This window comes from Hypanus sabinus, chromosome 2 (genome assembly GCF_030144855.1).
Source record: "Hypanus sabinus isolate sHypSab1 chromosome 2, sHypSab1.hap1, whole genome shotgun sequence".
Taxonomy (NCBI): domain Eukaryota; kingdom Metazoa; phylum Chordata; class Chondrichthyes; order Myliobatiformes; family Dasyatidae; genus Hypanus; species Hypanus sabinus.
In genome coordinates, this window is record NC_082707.1 from 38,689,716 (window position 1) to 38,704,900 (window position 15,185).

The 15,185-nt window shown below is 39.6% G+C and overlaps 1 protein-coding gene across 1 annotated transcript in view; it reads right to left on the minus strand.

Moving 5' to 3' along the window:
• LOC132403417 (mucin-3B-like) overlaps positions 1-15,185 on the minus strand; it is a 190,493-nt gene that overhangs the window by 41,184 nt on the left and 134,124 nt on the right. Inside the window, exons 50-54 of the mRNA XM_059986826.1 lie at positions 4,531-4,656; positions 3,237-3,362; positions 1,669-1,794; positions 1,028-1,153; positions 390-515 (exon numbers count right to left, since the gene is read on the minus strand). Of these exons, the coding sequence (XP_059842809.1) occupies positions 390-515; positions 1,028-1,153; positions 1,669-1,794; positions 3,237-3,362; positions 4,531-4,656 (630 nt within the window). The remainder of the gene's footprint in view (positions 1-389; positions 516-1,027; positions 1,154-1,668; positions 1,795-3,236; positions 3,363-4,530; positions 4,657-15,185) is intronic.

Genomic DNA, 15,185 nt, shown 5'->3' on the forward strand with positions numbered 1-15,185 from the left:
GCTTAGCGTTAGCTGATACTCTGACAAAGAATTTCAGGAACGACAGTACAGCAGTAATACAAAGTGTAGAGTAGAGATACTCAGAAATATTTCCCTGTCATTATAAACATTGCCAAATCAGTGTCTGTGGCATACTTCACTATAATGAACATCAGCATCAAACTTTACTAATTGTAGAATAACCACGATAAGAGAGAGCATTTGAAATTGATTTTGCTATTGTTACTTCTGAGGTAAAATTATGCCTACATTGTATTAGTATAGATACTGATATCCTTTATCATCCAATATTAATATAAGCAATATTTAGTCATCAGCAAGTCAGGACAGCAAATTTAAATACCATATAGGAAATCTTAAAAAAAATATACATTTGGAACACAACCCACCATCACAAAGAGAAGTATTAGTGATGCTGATGCTGAAGCCTGGATTACAATCACACACAAAGCTTCCGATTGTGTTGTTGCAGGTTTGCTGACAGTTTGATGTGTTGGTTGCACATTCATCGATGTCTGGAAGTAAAAGAAGAAAATGATATATAGTATATATGTGAAACATCTGGCTTTGATGTACGAGAGATTTCAGAAGGTTCTGGACAGTGGGAACACGTTGAATGGTGATATAGCACTCCTATATATTTTTCTGTCATTACAAAACTAACCAAATCACGGCGTATATGATGCACTTTACAATATCAATAAATGGCATCGTATTTTCTTGATATTTGCAATTCTTTGTTGAAATTGTGCAATTATTATAAACTGCAGGTATGTATATTATGTAAATCTCACATGGTAGCGTGGAGTAGTTGTAGAATATACACCATACGATTTAGCATTTGAAGTTGATTTTTATGTCATGAATTCTGACAACAAAATTATTGCTCTGTAGTAGCAGAGATACAAAATGATATCCTATATTGTCCAATATTTATATAACCAATGTTCACTCATGAGCATGTCAGAACAGCAAATTTAAATACCATTTAATAAATCTGAAAAAATACGTTTGGAACACAACCCACCATCACAAAGTGATGTATTGTTGACATTGATGCTGAAACCTGGATTGCAACCGCACACAAAGCTTCCGATTGTGTTGTTGCAGATTTGTTGACAGTTTGATGTGTTGGTTGCACATTCATCGATGTCTGCAGGGAAAAGAGAAGATGTCATGTCAAGCGCATGCTTAGCATTAACTGATACTCTGACCAAGAATTTCAGGAAAGACAGTACAGCAGTAATACAAAGTGTGGTGTAGAGATATTCAGAAATATTTCCCTGTCATTATAAACATTGCCAAATCAGTGTCTGTGGCATACTTCACTATAATGAACATCAGCATCAAACTTTACTCCAGTTTACAAACTTTTGAAGAAGTGGCAGCATTTCAAATAATACAATTATTATAAAGTGAAGGTATATTATGTAAACTTCACATGGTGTTGTGTACTAATTGTAGAATAACCACGATAAGAGAGAGCATTTGAAATTGATTTTTCTATCATTACCTCAGAGGTAAAATTATGCCTACATTGATATCTAATATCCTTTACCATTCTAATATTAATATAAGCAATATTTAGTCATGAGCAAGTCAGAACAGCCAATTTAAATACCATATAGGAAATCTGAAAAAAATATATACATTTGGAACACAACCCACCATCACAAAGAGAAGTATTAGTGATGTTGATGCTGAAGCCTGGATTACAATCACACACAAAGCTTCCAATTGTGTTGTTGCAAATTTGCTGACAGTTTGATGTGTTGGTTGCACATTCATCGATGTCTGGAAGGAAAAGAAGTTAATGATATATAGTATACATGTGAAACATCTACCTTTGATGTGCGAGAGCTTTCAGAAAGTTCTCAACAGTGGGAACACACTGTATGGTGTTATAGCACTCTTATATATTTTTCTGTCATTACAAAACTAACCAAATAACAGCCTGTATGTCGCATTTTACAATGTCGATAAATGGCATCGTATTTTCTTTTTTTTTTCTTTTTTTCCTTTTTTTTCCCTAAACTAACATGGGCAATAATACCAGTTTATATGAGTATGATAGTGTCAAAAACTCCGGAACTCCATACCAGAACAAGAATAAAAAAAGAAAATGTCTGGAAGAGGCCAAATTAATTCAAATGAAAGTGTCGAATGAACGGTCCCCAAGTTTCTTCAAAATTAATTGATGAATCGAAAATAGTACTTCCAATTTTTTCTAAACTCAGACAAGAGATAGTTTGAGAAAACCACTGAAATGTGGTAGGAGGATTTACTTCTTTCAATTTTGTAATATAGACCTTCTGGCCATTAATGTTACAAAGGCGATCATTCGTCTAATTGAAGGGGAAAGTCGACTACCATCCTCATTTGGTATACCAAAAATTGCAGTAATAAAATGAGGTTGTAAATCAATATTCCAAATTGAGGAAATGGTAGCAAATATGTCATTCCAATAGTTATGTAAAGTGGAACATGACCAAAACATGTGGGTCAATGAGGCCACATCTGAATGACATCTGTCACATTGAGGGTTAATATGAGAATAGAATCGAGCAAGCTTATCTTTAGACATATGAGCTCTATGTACGACCTTAAATTGTATTAAAGCATGTTTAGCACATATAGAAGAAGAATTAACCATTTGTAAAATTTTTTCCCATTTTTCTGTTGATATATTATATTGAAGTTCTTTTTCCCACTCTTGTTTAATTCTACCTGATATTTCTGGTTGTATCTTCATAATCCTATTATAAATAAAAGCCACTAATCCTTTCTGACAAGGATTCAGGGTAAAAATCATGTCTGAAAAGTCTATCAAAGTTGAATTGGGAAAGGACGGTAAAACTTTATATTAAAAATTTCTAATTTGTAAATTTCTAAAAAGATTAGATTTAGGTAATTTATGTATTTTCTTGATATTTTCAATTCTTTGTTGAAATTGTGCAATTATTATAAACTGCAGGTATGTATATTATGTAAATCTCACATGGCAGCATGGAGTAATCGTAGAATAAACACCATAAGATTTAGCATTTCAAGTTGATTTTTATGTCATGAATTCTGACAACAAAATTACGGCTACACTGTAGTAGCAGAGATACAAAATGATATCCATTATTGCCCAAAATTTATATAACCAATGTTCACTCGTGAGTATGTCAGAACAGCAAATTTAAATACCAATTAATAAATCTGGAAAAAAAAACTTTTGGAACACAACCCACCATCACAAAGTGAAGTATTGTTGACATTGATGCTGAAACCTGGATTACAACGGCACACAAAGCTTCCGATTGTGTTGTTGCAGATTTGCTGACAGTCTGATGTGTTGGTTGCACATTCATCAATGTCTACAGTAAAAGAAGAAACAAATTTCAATCAATTGTATCAAATACTCTAATGTCTCTTTTGTTTTTGCCATGTGAAACATTATTTCTTAATAGCATCAAATACCAGTGTCTGATGTGACATTATGGACACAGGACAATCAGTATATCTGCCTTTCTCAATGTTACCTGATTTTTCATCGTCAACAGCAGGCAGATTAGTGCTCCATTGAAAACTGCAACTTGACTTTTTAATTTGTTCTCTCGTTCCTGAACCGTCCATTTATTTCTGACTGCCCAATGATCTCATTGCATGCTCCCTAAGATGCTGCAACGTTTGCAAGTTTCACCATTCAATGATCTGGTTTATGTGAGCCAATGTCTCAACAGTGACACTATTTATTCGGCCAGACAGGTTTCTCTTTTTGACAATGCAATTCTGTTTACACTCACTTTCAATCCTGCCTGCAACTTACTTTCATGTCGGTCTGCTGTTTCCATTGATACAGTAATTTCAGCTGCTCTTTCAACTGTAAGGTTAATATCACGTAAGGACAATATCATTTGTCTTTGCCAGCTGAATCCTCGTCTCTTTCTACGTCTGAGTTCCTGATGAGTCCTTTCAGTCCCACAATATTCAGTACTGAATATTGTTTCCTTTCTAAATTTATTTGGCATTGCATATAATAACCACCATCGTTTACGATACCCATGGCTAAGCCAATCATTGCCATGACAGGACATTCAAGTATGAACCAGCTTTTTCTACAATTGAAATGGAAGTTCATCAATTGGTATTCTCAGATTCACATCTAAATTTTTTGCTGCTAGATCACTCTACGGAAAATATCTTTAAACACTAACTTTTAATAGCCGTCCTACTGTAGAAAATCACTGCAGTGACGGCTCGGAGATAATGTATAGAGATTCAATTCCAGTTATCAAGATGACTGAATTTTGTTTTCTTTCAAGGAAATAATCAGCTTGAACTGGAGGCAATTGTCAAACTCAGTAACATTGTATTTGTGAATTCCTACCATCACAAATTGAAAGGCAGGTTGTGTTGGTACAAATGATTTCTTTTTTCATCCAATACTAATGTGAACAATTTCATTTTAGAAAGTGTAAGAGATGACACTTTCAATATAATTTCAAAGATCTTGAGAAAATAGTTATCAGGAAAATTTATTACCATCACAAAGGGAATTATCGGTGACGTTGAGGCTGAAGCCTGGATTGCAACCGCACACAAAGCTTCCGATTGTGTTGTTGCAGGATTGCTGACAGTTTGATGTGTTGGTTGCACATTCGTCAATGTCTGGAAGGAAAAGAAGAAAATGATGTATAGTATATATGTGAAACACCTGCCTTTGATGTACGAGAGATTTCAGAAAGTTCTCGACAGTGGGAACACGCTGGATGGTGTTATAGCACTCCTATATATTTTTCTGATCATTACAAAACTAACCAAATAACAGCGAGTATGACGCACTTTAAAACATCGATAAATGGCATTGTATCTTCTTGATATTTGCAATTCTTTGTTGAAATTGTGCAATTATTATAAACTGCAGGGATGTATATTATGTAAATCTCACATGGTAGCATGGAGAAATTGTAGAATAAACAGCATACGATTTAGCATTTCAAGTTGATTTTTATGTCATGAATTCTGACAACAAAATTACTGCTACACTGTAGTAGCAGAGATACAAAATGATATCCATTATTGTCCAATATTTATATAACCAATGTTCACTCATGAGCATGTCAGAACAGCAAATTTAAATACCATTTAATAAATCTGAAAAAAAAACGTTTGGAACACAACCCACCATCACAAAGTAAAGTATTGTTGACATTGATGCTGAAACCTGGATTGCAAACACACACAAAGCTTCCGATTGTGTTGTTGCAGATTTGTTGACAGTTTGATGTGTTGGTTGCACATTCGTCGATGTCTGCAGGGAAAAGAGAAGATGTCATATCAAGCGCATACATAGCATTAGCTGATACTCTGACCAAGAATTTCAGGAAAGACAGTACAGTAGTAATACTAAGTGTGGAGAATAGCTACTCAGAAATATTTCCCTGTCATTATAAACATTGCCAAATCAGTGTCTGTGGCATACTTCACTATAATGAACATCAGAATCAAACTTTACTCCAGTTTACAAACTTTTGATAAAGCGGCATAATTTCAAATAATACAATTATTATAAAGTGAAGGTATATTATGTAAACTTCACATGGTGTCGTGTACTAATTGTAGAATCACCACGATAAGAGAGAGCATTTGAAATTGATTTTTCTATCATTACTTCTGAGGTAAAATTATGCCTACATTGTAGTAGTAGAGATACTAATATCCTTTTTCATCCAATGTTAATATAAGCAATATTTAGTCATCAGCAAGTCAGAACAGCCAATTTAAATACCATATAGGAAATCTGAAAAAAATATACATTTGGAACACAACCCACCATCACAAAGAGAAGTATTAGTGATGTTTATGCTGAAGCCTGGATTACAATCACACACAAAGCTTCCGATTGTGTTGTTGCAGATTTGCTGACAGTTTGATGTGTTGGTTGCACATTCATCAATGTCTACAGAAAAAGAAGAACCAAACTTCAATCAATTGTATCAAATACACTAATGTCTCTTATGTTTTTGCCATGTGAAACATTATTTCTTAATAGCATCAAATACCTGTGTCTGATGTGACATTATGGACACAGGACAATCAGTATATCTGCCTTTCTCAATGTTACCTGATTTTTCATCGTCAACAGCAGGCAGATTAGCGTTCCATTCAAAACTGCAACTTGACTTTTTAATTTGTTCTCTCGTTCCTGAACCGTCCATTTATTTCTGTCTGCCCAACGATCTCATTGCATGCTCCCTAAGATGCTGCAACGTTTGCAAGTTTCACCATTCAATGATCTGGTTTATGTAAGCCCATGTCTCAACAGTGACACTATTTATTCGGCCAGGCAGGTTTCTCTTTTGGACAATGTTATGATCCCAGCACCCTCCTTTGTGAGAATCGCAAGAGCACTAGTTGAGGGGGGGTTAGTAGACCCAGGAAGTGAGAGAGAGAGAGACGTGCCGAATACCGCGTTCCAAAATATGGTGACATTGACTATTGTCTCATGGAGACCACGTGAAAAGCCCTCGGGCAAAGTGGGCTGGTTGAGAGAGAGATTGCAGCATCCCAACCTGATTGAGACCTGCGACCCCGTGCGGAAGTATAAAGGAGGGTCTGGGGGGGGCGACAGCCCCTTCAGACGCACCAAGAAGACACGATAGCGATCCCGTGCTAGCAGGAAGCCATTTTGAAGAAAGCCACGTGCATTCCGTTTCTCCTTTGCCTGGGGAGCGGGTGGTTGATAGCACCGAAAAGGACTTCGAACTAACAATGGGGAACCAACGTTCCCCTGATTCAACGGAGTTGCTTCATAAAGACCCGGGCAAGTCTTCCTTTTCTCACCAATCTCTCTCTCTCTGTCGCAACACGTGAAACCCAGCGATTCCCAAAAGGCTGAAGTCTGCAGACTTCTGAGTGACTTTTATATTTCGAACGGACAAAATATTATTCCCTAGACAACAGTAGAACTTATTTCTTAATGAGGATTATTACTATACCCGCGCTTTAGATTGAGTATTGTTATGATCCCAGCCCCCTCCTTTGTGAGAATCGCAAGAGCATCCGTCGAGGGGGGCGTCAGTAGACCCAGTAGGAGAGAGAGAGAGAGAGAAATGTGCCAAATTGCACGTCCCACCCGGGATGCAGAATAAGACGACAGCGACTATTGTCTCATGGAGACCACGTGAAAAGCCCTTGGGCAAGGTGGGCTGGTTGAGAGAGAGAGCGTGCATCATCCCAACCTGATTGACACCTGCGACCCCGTGAGGAAGTATAAATGAGAGTCTCAGGGGGACAGCCCCTCAGACGCACCAAGAAGACACGAGAGAGTGTTCCCGCAGCAGCGGGAAGCCATTCTGAAAGAAGCCACATGCGTTAGATTCCGGGATTGGAATTTGTGGCTGGAATCACAGAAAAACGCTTTTAACTAACATCAGGGAGAGGGAACCAACGCTCCCCCGATTTCACGGAAGCCTCATCAAGACTCGGCAAGTTCTTTCTCTTCTCCCCAATCTCTCTCTCTCTCGGTCGCCCCACGTGAAACCCAGCGATTTTCAAAAGGCTGAGGCCTGCAGATTTCTGAATGACTTTTTATATTTTCCAATGGACAAAAAAATATTATCCCCTAGACAACAGCCGAGATTACTTCTTAATGATGATTATGACTATACCCGCGCTTTAGATTGCGTATTGCTGATGTACATTATCTGAATGTTTGCATTAACCTTACTTTTGTGCCCCTTTTTAAATAAAAACGTTTTGAAAATAGTGACATCAGACTTCAACGGACCTCTCTATCTTTGCTGGTAAGTTCTCCAATTACGGGATTCCGTAACAGTATTGACGACGTGCTTTATCTGAATGTTTGTATTAACCTTACTTTTGTGCCCCTTTATAAATAAAAACGTTTGAAAATAGTGCCATCAGACTTTAACGGACCTCTCTATCTTTGCTGGTAAGTGATCCAGTTACGGGATACGTAACAACTTGGGTTTCTCGTCTCGGGATTTGACACCAAATTGGGAGGCCAGTGAATCTGGCTTGTAAGTCTAAAACTTGAATCTGGTTACGCGGGTAGCCAGACGGGAAACCAGCAAAGATGGACGTGGGTGAATTTATGAAAAACCCGACTGTGAGACTAGACTAGAGGCGGCCACCAAATCAGACTTGTTAAATTTGGTGAAGGTGTTGAACCTCGCAGAAGTGAGGTCGTCCATGAAAAAGCGGGAGGTGCGAAGGGCCATAACTCAGTATTACATTGGGAGGAATGTGTTTGAAGCTGAGGTATTGGGAGATATCCCTGAAAAGGTACCATCAAGTGGGACGGTTCAGTTAGAGGTGGAGAAATTAAGGTTGGAACATGAAATTAAATTAAAAGAGCTGGAAGCGGCTGAGAGAGAGAAAGAAAGGGCTGAGAGAGAAAGGGAGCAGGCGTTCCACCTAAAGGAGCTAGAGGCGACACGGGACCATGAGCTCCAACTAAAGGGGTTAGAGGTGAAAAAGGAGCAGGACCAAGCTGAGAGGCAAAGACAGCATGAAATTCAGCTAAAGGAGCTAGAAGCAGCCGTGAAAGAGAAGGAAAAGCAGAGAGAGTATGAGGAGTAAGAGAAACAGAGGAAACATGACTGGGAGATGGAGAAGGTAAGGAACGAGCAAAGAGATCAAGGGTTAGACCGAGCGGAGCGGTTTAATGTTAGTAGGGAGTTGAGATTGGTACCTCCGTTCGAGGAGACAGATGTTGATAGTTATTTCTTGCTTTTTGAAAAGGTGGCAGTAAATCAGAAGTGGCCAAAAGAGCAGTGGGTGGCGTTATTACAAAGTGTGTTAAGGGCATATGCAGCGTTGTCCCTGAAGGAGGGAGAAGCGGAGAATTATGCTGACGTAAAGGAGGCCATTCTCCGGACTTACGAATTGGTACCTGAGGCCTATAGACAAAAGTTTAGAAATTTAAGGAAAGGATGGAATCAAACGTATACAGAGCTAGCCCATGAGAAGGGGGTGCTCTTGGACCACTGGTGCACCGCGGAAAGGGTGGACGAGGATTATGGGCGTCTCAGAGTGTTACTGTTGATTGAGGAATTTAAAGGTTGTGTTCCGGAGGAGATCCGGATGTATTTGAATGAAAGGCCAACTCGGTCCATCTCAGAATTTGCTAGGTTCACAGATGAATATGCCCTAACTCACAAGGCAAAGGTTTCCTCGAATAAAAGTTTCCAGAGAGACCGTGGGAACGATCGAGGAAGTCCGCCGAGTGAGGCAGAGGTCCCGCCGGGAGCTAGTGGTAAGGTTGAGGGGGAAGGGCAAGACAGCCAGAGATTTCCGGGCTTGACCTGTTTTAATTGTGGAAGGGGAGGACATATTGCATCTCGGTGCTTTGCTCCGAGAAAGGAGCCAGAGAAAGGGACAGCAGCTGTCCCTATCGGGCGTGCAGTGGTAGTCAGAGAATCGGCAAGAGGGTGCCGGGTAAGCAGAGTGCGCGAGGGGTCTGAGATTTATCTGTCACACAGCAACGTGTCTTTGAGGGAGGGGGACCCACCAATTCCAGTACGGATTTGGAGAGACACGGGGGCGGAGCTATCATTGATTAGCCTAAAGGTGTTAAAATTCGGACCTCCGACAGGAGAGGTAGCCCTGAGAGGCATAGGAAAATGGACCGAAGTGGTACCCTTGCATAGGGTCCTTCTAGATTGTGAGTTGGTGTCGGGACCAGTGGAGCTGGGGGTCCTGCCGGAGTTGCCAGGGGAAGGCGTGGATGTCCTTCTAGGGAACGACCTAGCGGGTGGGAAGATGTGGGGTGCAGCCGTGAAGCTGACCACCCAGCCTGCGAGGGTTGAGGCCACTCCCTCAGATCCTAAGATCTATACCGCCTGCGCGGTCACTCGCAGCCTGTCGAGAGCGGCAGCTGAGAACGGGAGCAGTTTAAAATCGGCCAGTTTTGATTTGGCCGAGACGTCTTTACCGACCCTGTGCCACAGGGGTTCAAGGGGTGGTAAGACGAAGAGTAGTAAAGTGAAAGGGGGTAAGGGAGAGGAGGTAGATCTGCCCTTAGCGAAGAAAAATGTCCTGGAGGTAGGAAATAAAGATGAGAAACAGATAAAGCTGTTAAATAGTCCAGAGTTGGACATGGATGATCTATCTGGTTTGGCAGAATTGTTTGAAGAAGTTGAGAGTTCTAAAGGTGTTCCCGATAATGAGATGAGGGCAGTCCTAGAGGGAACAGGTATCCTTGCCTTGAGGAAGTCTGCTGAAAAGGCCCAGGAGGTTGTTTCAGCTCGCAGGGTTGCGCCTTCCCCGGGTGGGAGCTGCCCAGAGAGTAACTGGGAGGATCGGGAGAAGTTAGAATTTGAAAAAGGCACGGGTGTTGAAAGCCTGGAAGAGGCCAATGTTCCTTTTGAGTGTGTCCGAGATGGGGATGCACGAGGTGCTGAACCTGGTAACGGAGCTCAGAAGAAGTCTAAGGTATCTGATTCAGTGGACCGGGGCGGCTGTCCTTGTGGGTCAGATAGACTTGGTTCAGTGGAAAAAGGGTTAACCTTGGTAACCGGGGGAAGTGTGAATTCCCCGGTGTTTGTACTCAAAGGTGGGTTCAAAGTTAATGCCGAATTTAAGAATGGGGGGATGAGGATTATTATTGAAGGAAACGGAAAGTCTGTAGTTCCCAAATCGAAGTAAGAAATCTTAAACCTGGCAGATCACTCACAGAGTGAGCCGGGAGATAGCGGGGCCCCCACTCTATTGTTGTGCCAGGATGGGGTATGAAGAGGCCGCATTCGAAATGCTACTTGAACAAAGAGTTCGAATTAAAAACCAATAGCCTGAAGGGTACTGACAAAAGGGCCAGCCACCTGGGTAAGATTAAAGAATTGGGTGGAAATGGTCTAAGTTTGGGGCATGGTGTTGATAAAATAATCCCGATGACCGAGGCGGGTGGGAGTTCACCACGCCAAATTACTCAAGTTCCCCACGGGGGGGCTCGCCGAAAAAGAGATGACGGTTAATGGGGATGCCATTTTTAAACAGCCAAGCAGGTTGAACAGGTTTCGCCAAGGCCTGTGAATAATAAAGACAGCCCCTTTGGAGACCTGCCGGTTAAGTAAAACGACCGAAATGATTAGTATTCGCATAAACTTTTGTAGATGCACCTAAGCTAAGATCACACCTCCTTAGTTTTGTTGCTGAAGAAAAATAAATAGGTGGTTATTGAATTGAAGTCTGATGCTACAAGACTTTAGTACGGTACGCGATGTTAAGATATTAAAGAAAGGGACACTGTAATCGTTAACTGTTTAGATACTGACTTCAATATATAACGGTAGTACTCTGTGAAAAGAAAAGCTTGTGTATTGTGTTAGATTCAAAAATCCTGTAAGACTGTGTACCACTCCGTTTTAACCGCTGGTAAAAACGTTTTTAAGAGGGGAGGTGTTATGATCCCAGCCCCCTCCTTTGTGAGAATCGCAAGAGCACTAGTTGAGGGGGTGTCAGTAGACCCAGGAAGTGGGAGAGAGAGAGACGTGCTGAATACCGCGTTCCACCGGGATGCAAAATAAGGCGACAGTGACTATTGTCTCATGGAGACCACGTGAAAAGCCCTCGGGCAAGGTGGGCTGGTTGAGAGAGAGATTGCATCATCCCAACCTGATTGAGACCAGCGACCCCGTGCGGAAGTATAAAGGAGGGTCTGGGGGGGACAGCCCCTTCAGACGCACCAAGAAGACACGATAGGGATCCCGTGCTAGTGGGAAGCCATTTTGAAGAAAGCCACGTGCGTTCCGTTTCTCCTTTTCCTGGGGAGCGGGTGGCTGATAACACCGAAAAGGACTTCGACCTAACAACGGGGAACCAACGCTCCCCTGATTCAACGGAGTTGCTTCATAAAGACCCGGGCAAGTCTTCCTTTTCTCACCAATCTCTCTCTCTCTGTCGCAACACGTGAAACCCAGCGATTCCCAAAAGGCTGAAGCCTGCAGACTTCTGAGTGACTTTTATATTTCCAATGGACAAAATATTATCCCCTAGGAAGACCGTGGGAAACGCTCATGGATTGAGTACTGTTTTGGATTCGCTCTACAGCCTTTACTTTTTTTTTAACCTTTGATCACCCTTATTCAGCTTATTTTTACCTATACCGAAAGTTCCTTTGTTATTTTTTTTAACTTACTGATAAGAGTTTGTCGTGAATTTTTGAAGATATGCAAACAAAAATGTCTCTCAGGTCTAAAGGATGGGAACCTGGACGCAATCCGAACGGTAACGGAAAGAAGCAGGCTCTGCCACAACACACTCAATTAACTTATGAATTGTTTATGGAGGTTTTGGACAAAAAATTTGATGAACTACAACAATTTTTTAAAAAAGATATAAAGGCTTTTCAAGATTACATGGTTAAGACGGATTCAGTAATTAACCAGCAGCAAGCTCTTATCGTATCTCTGCAAGAAGGTGCTCGGAAACGAGATTTGACTATTGAAAAACTGCAACAGGATTTAATTTCAACGATTAAACTGATGGAAGCACTTAAAGCCAAGAGTGACGATTTTGAGAATCGGTCCAGAAGACAGAACCTACGTATACTTGGTCTTCCAGACGGCATAGAAAAGATGACCCTTCGAAATATTTTGCTCAACTATTAAAAGAAGCGTTCCCGTCGATTTTCCCAAACAACCCTCCTTTATTGGATCGAGCTCATAGAATTCAGCGTCGATCATCGAGTGCTACAGATAAACCTTCGGTTGTAATTGTCCGGTTTCATTATGTACACAACAAGGAACAACTTATTCATGCAGCTCGTCGGGCAGGATTGGTTAAATTTCAAGAATACTACTTCCATTTGGTTGAAGACTTTAGTCCGGATCTTTTTAAAAAAAAGGCTTCTTTTCAAACCGTTGATGGCTGAATGTTATGAGAAAAATCGAAACCTGCGCTCCTATACCCTGCGAAGCTTCGAATCTCTCGTCAGGTTTTTCTTTCAACTTCAGAAGCAAGAAGTTATCTGGAGAAGAACTTCCCTACTGCTACAGACACCAGTCTCTAATAAATGAACAATTCTGATCGTGTAAGATGGTTCTCGATTTCTTAAACCAGAATTAACCTCTGGTTATTGGTGTAGGTTTATCCTATACTTTATACTTAAGTTTAAGTGTGTTTATGTCATATCAATTGCTTTGTCTTATTCACTTTAACCATTATACTATATTCTTGTCTATTAACTTTGTTCCTTCGAAGGTATATTTTTAACCCTTTGAAGGTGAATTCTTTTTGATTAAGATGGTGGTTTTTTGAAAAAGATTTTTGCTTCTGTTTAAGATGGCGTTATTTTTTTTTTCTTTCGTCTTCTTCCTACAATGCATCGCTTATCATAGCTTAAATATTTTTTGTTTTGTTTGGGCTAGAGCCCGATTTATAAGTTTTTAGTGACTATATTCTTATTTTTTACAACTAACTATATTTAGAAATATGGTTTTTAGTATAGCGATTTTAATTTTTAAAGTTGGGGTGGTTTTTTATATATATCCTTTATATACGGAGTGGTCTTTCGCTGACATAGGGTTAGAATTAGTCTCATTTTTTCCTTTTTCAAGCCATATTTTGGCTTTTTCTCTTTTTCTGGGGGGGTGGGGGGATCGTCTGTTTTCTAATTTTATTTTTTTTCATCAGTTTGTGTTAGTTTTTTCATTTGGGCTGTTTTTGAACTTCAAATATGTCTGTGTTGTCGTCACTTCCGGGTCCTCTCTTTACTTTTGTTCCTCTTCCGGGTGCATGAGTTTACAAGTTGGTTAACCCTTTCTATACCAAAGGGTTGATTTTAGAATTATGGTTCAGACCATTAATTTTGTGTCTTGGAATACTAATGGTTTAAATCATCCAATTAAACGAAAGAAGATTTTCAAAGTATTCCAAAGACTTAATGCTCATATCATTTTTGTACAAGAAACTCATGTGAGGAAGGAGGACAAATCTTGATTTTTTAGGTTCAACTCTATCATACAAATTTGAATGCTAAAGTAAAAGGAGTTTCAATTTTTATTGACTCCTCTATTCCATTTGTTCAACATGATATCTTTTCAGATCTGAATGGTAGATTTTTGTTAATTACGGGTTTACTTTGTAATAAAAAGGTTGCTTTGGTTAATGTTTATGCTCCAAATGTGGATTGTCCTGACTTTTTTAAGTCCTTATTTACTTCTTTACCCAATTTAAATGAATATAAGTTAATAATGGGTGGTGACTTTAATTGTTGTTTAAATCCTTTAATGGATAAATCGTTATCTATTCGGACTTTACCTAATAAGTCGGCCATTTGTATTAACTCTTTTTTGACTGATAATGGAGTTTTTGATGTTTGGAGATTTCGGCATCCTAACGACAAAGAGTTTTCTTTTTTCTCACATGTCTATCACTCTTATTCGAGAATTGATTATTTTTTTGTAGACTCTTGTTTTATTCCATCAGTAATTGGTTGTAATTATGATATTATAGCTATCTCTGACCATGCTCCATTAATACTTTCTATGAAATTTACGGATACAGTTTCTAATGCCAGACAATGGCGATTTGACTCTACCTTGTTGCAGGACTCGGACTTTATTAAATTTATGAAGGAGCAGATCGATTTCTTCTTTTCAACTAATTCCACAGATGATATCTCCTGCGGAACACTTTGGGACACTTTTAAAGCGTATATACGTGGACAGATTATCTCTTACTCCGTTGGTTTGAGAAAACGTACTAAGAAGGAAACTCTTTTATTGGTCAATAAAATTAAAGAGATTGATAAGAAATATTCGATTACTCCTAGTAAGGAGCTTTACAAACAAAGGGTTGAACTTCAAATGGAACATAGTTTATTACTTACATCCTCGATTGAAAATCAATTAATGAAAACCAGATCTGATTTTTATATCCATAGTGATAAATCTGGTAAACTGTTAGCTAGTCAATTGAAGAATGCTTTGGTTAAACGTCAAATCACTAAGATTCGTCAGCAGAATGGGAATTTTACAGTTAATCATGATGAGATAAATAAGGCATTTCAAGACTTCTATGCCTCCCTGTATCAATCTGAATTCCCTCAGGATCGTAATACCATGTGTGATTTTCTTGGGAAATTAAATTTCCCAAGATTATCATCTGATGCTCTTTCAATATTGGATACTCCTATTACAGATGTAGAAATTAAAGGGGCTATTTCCTCAATG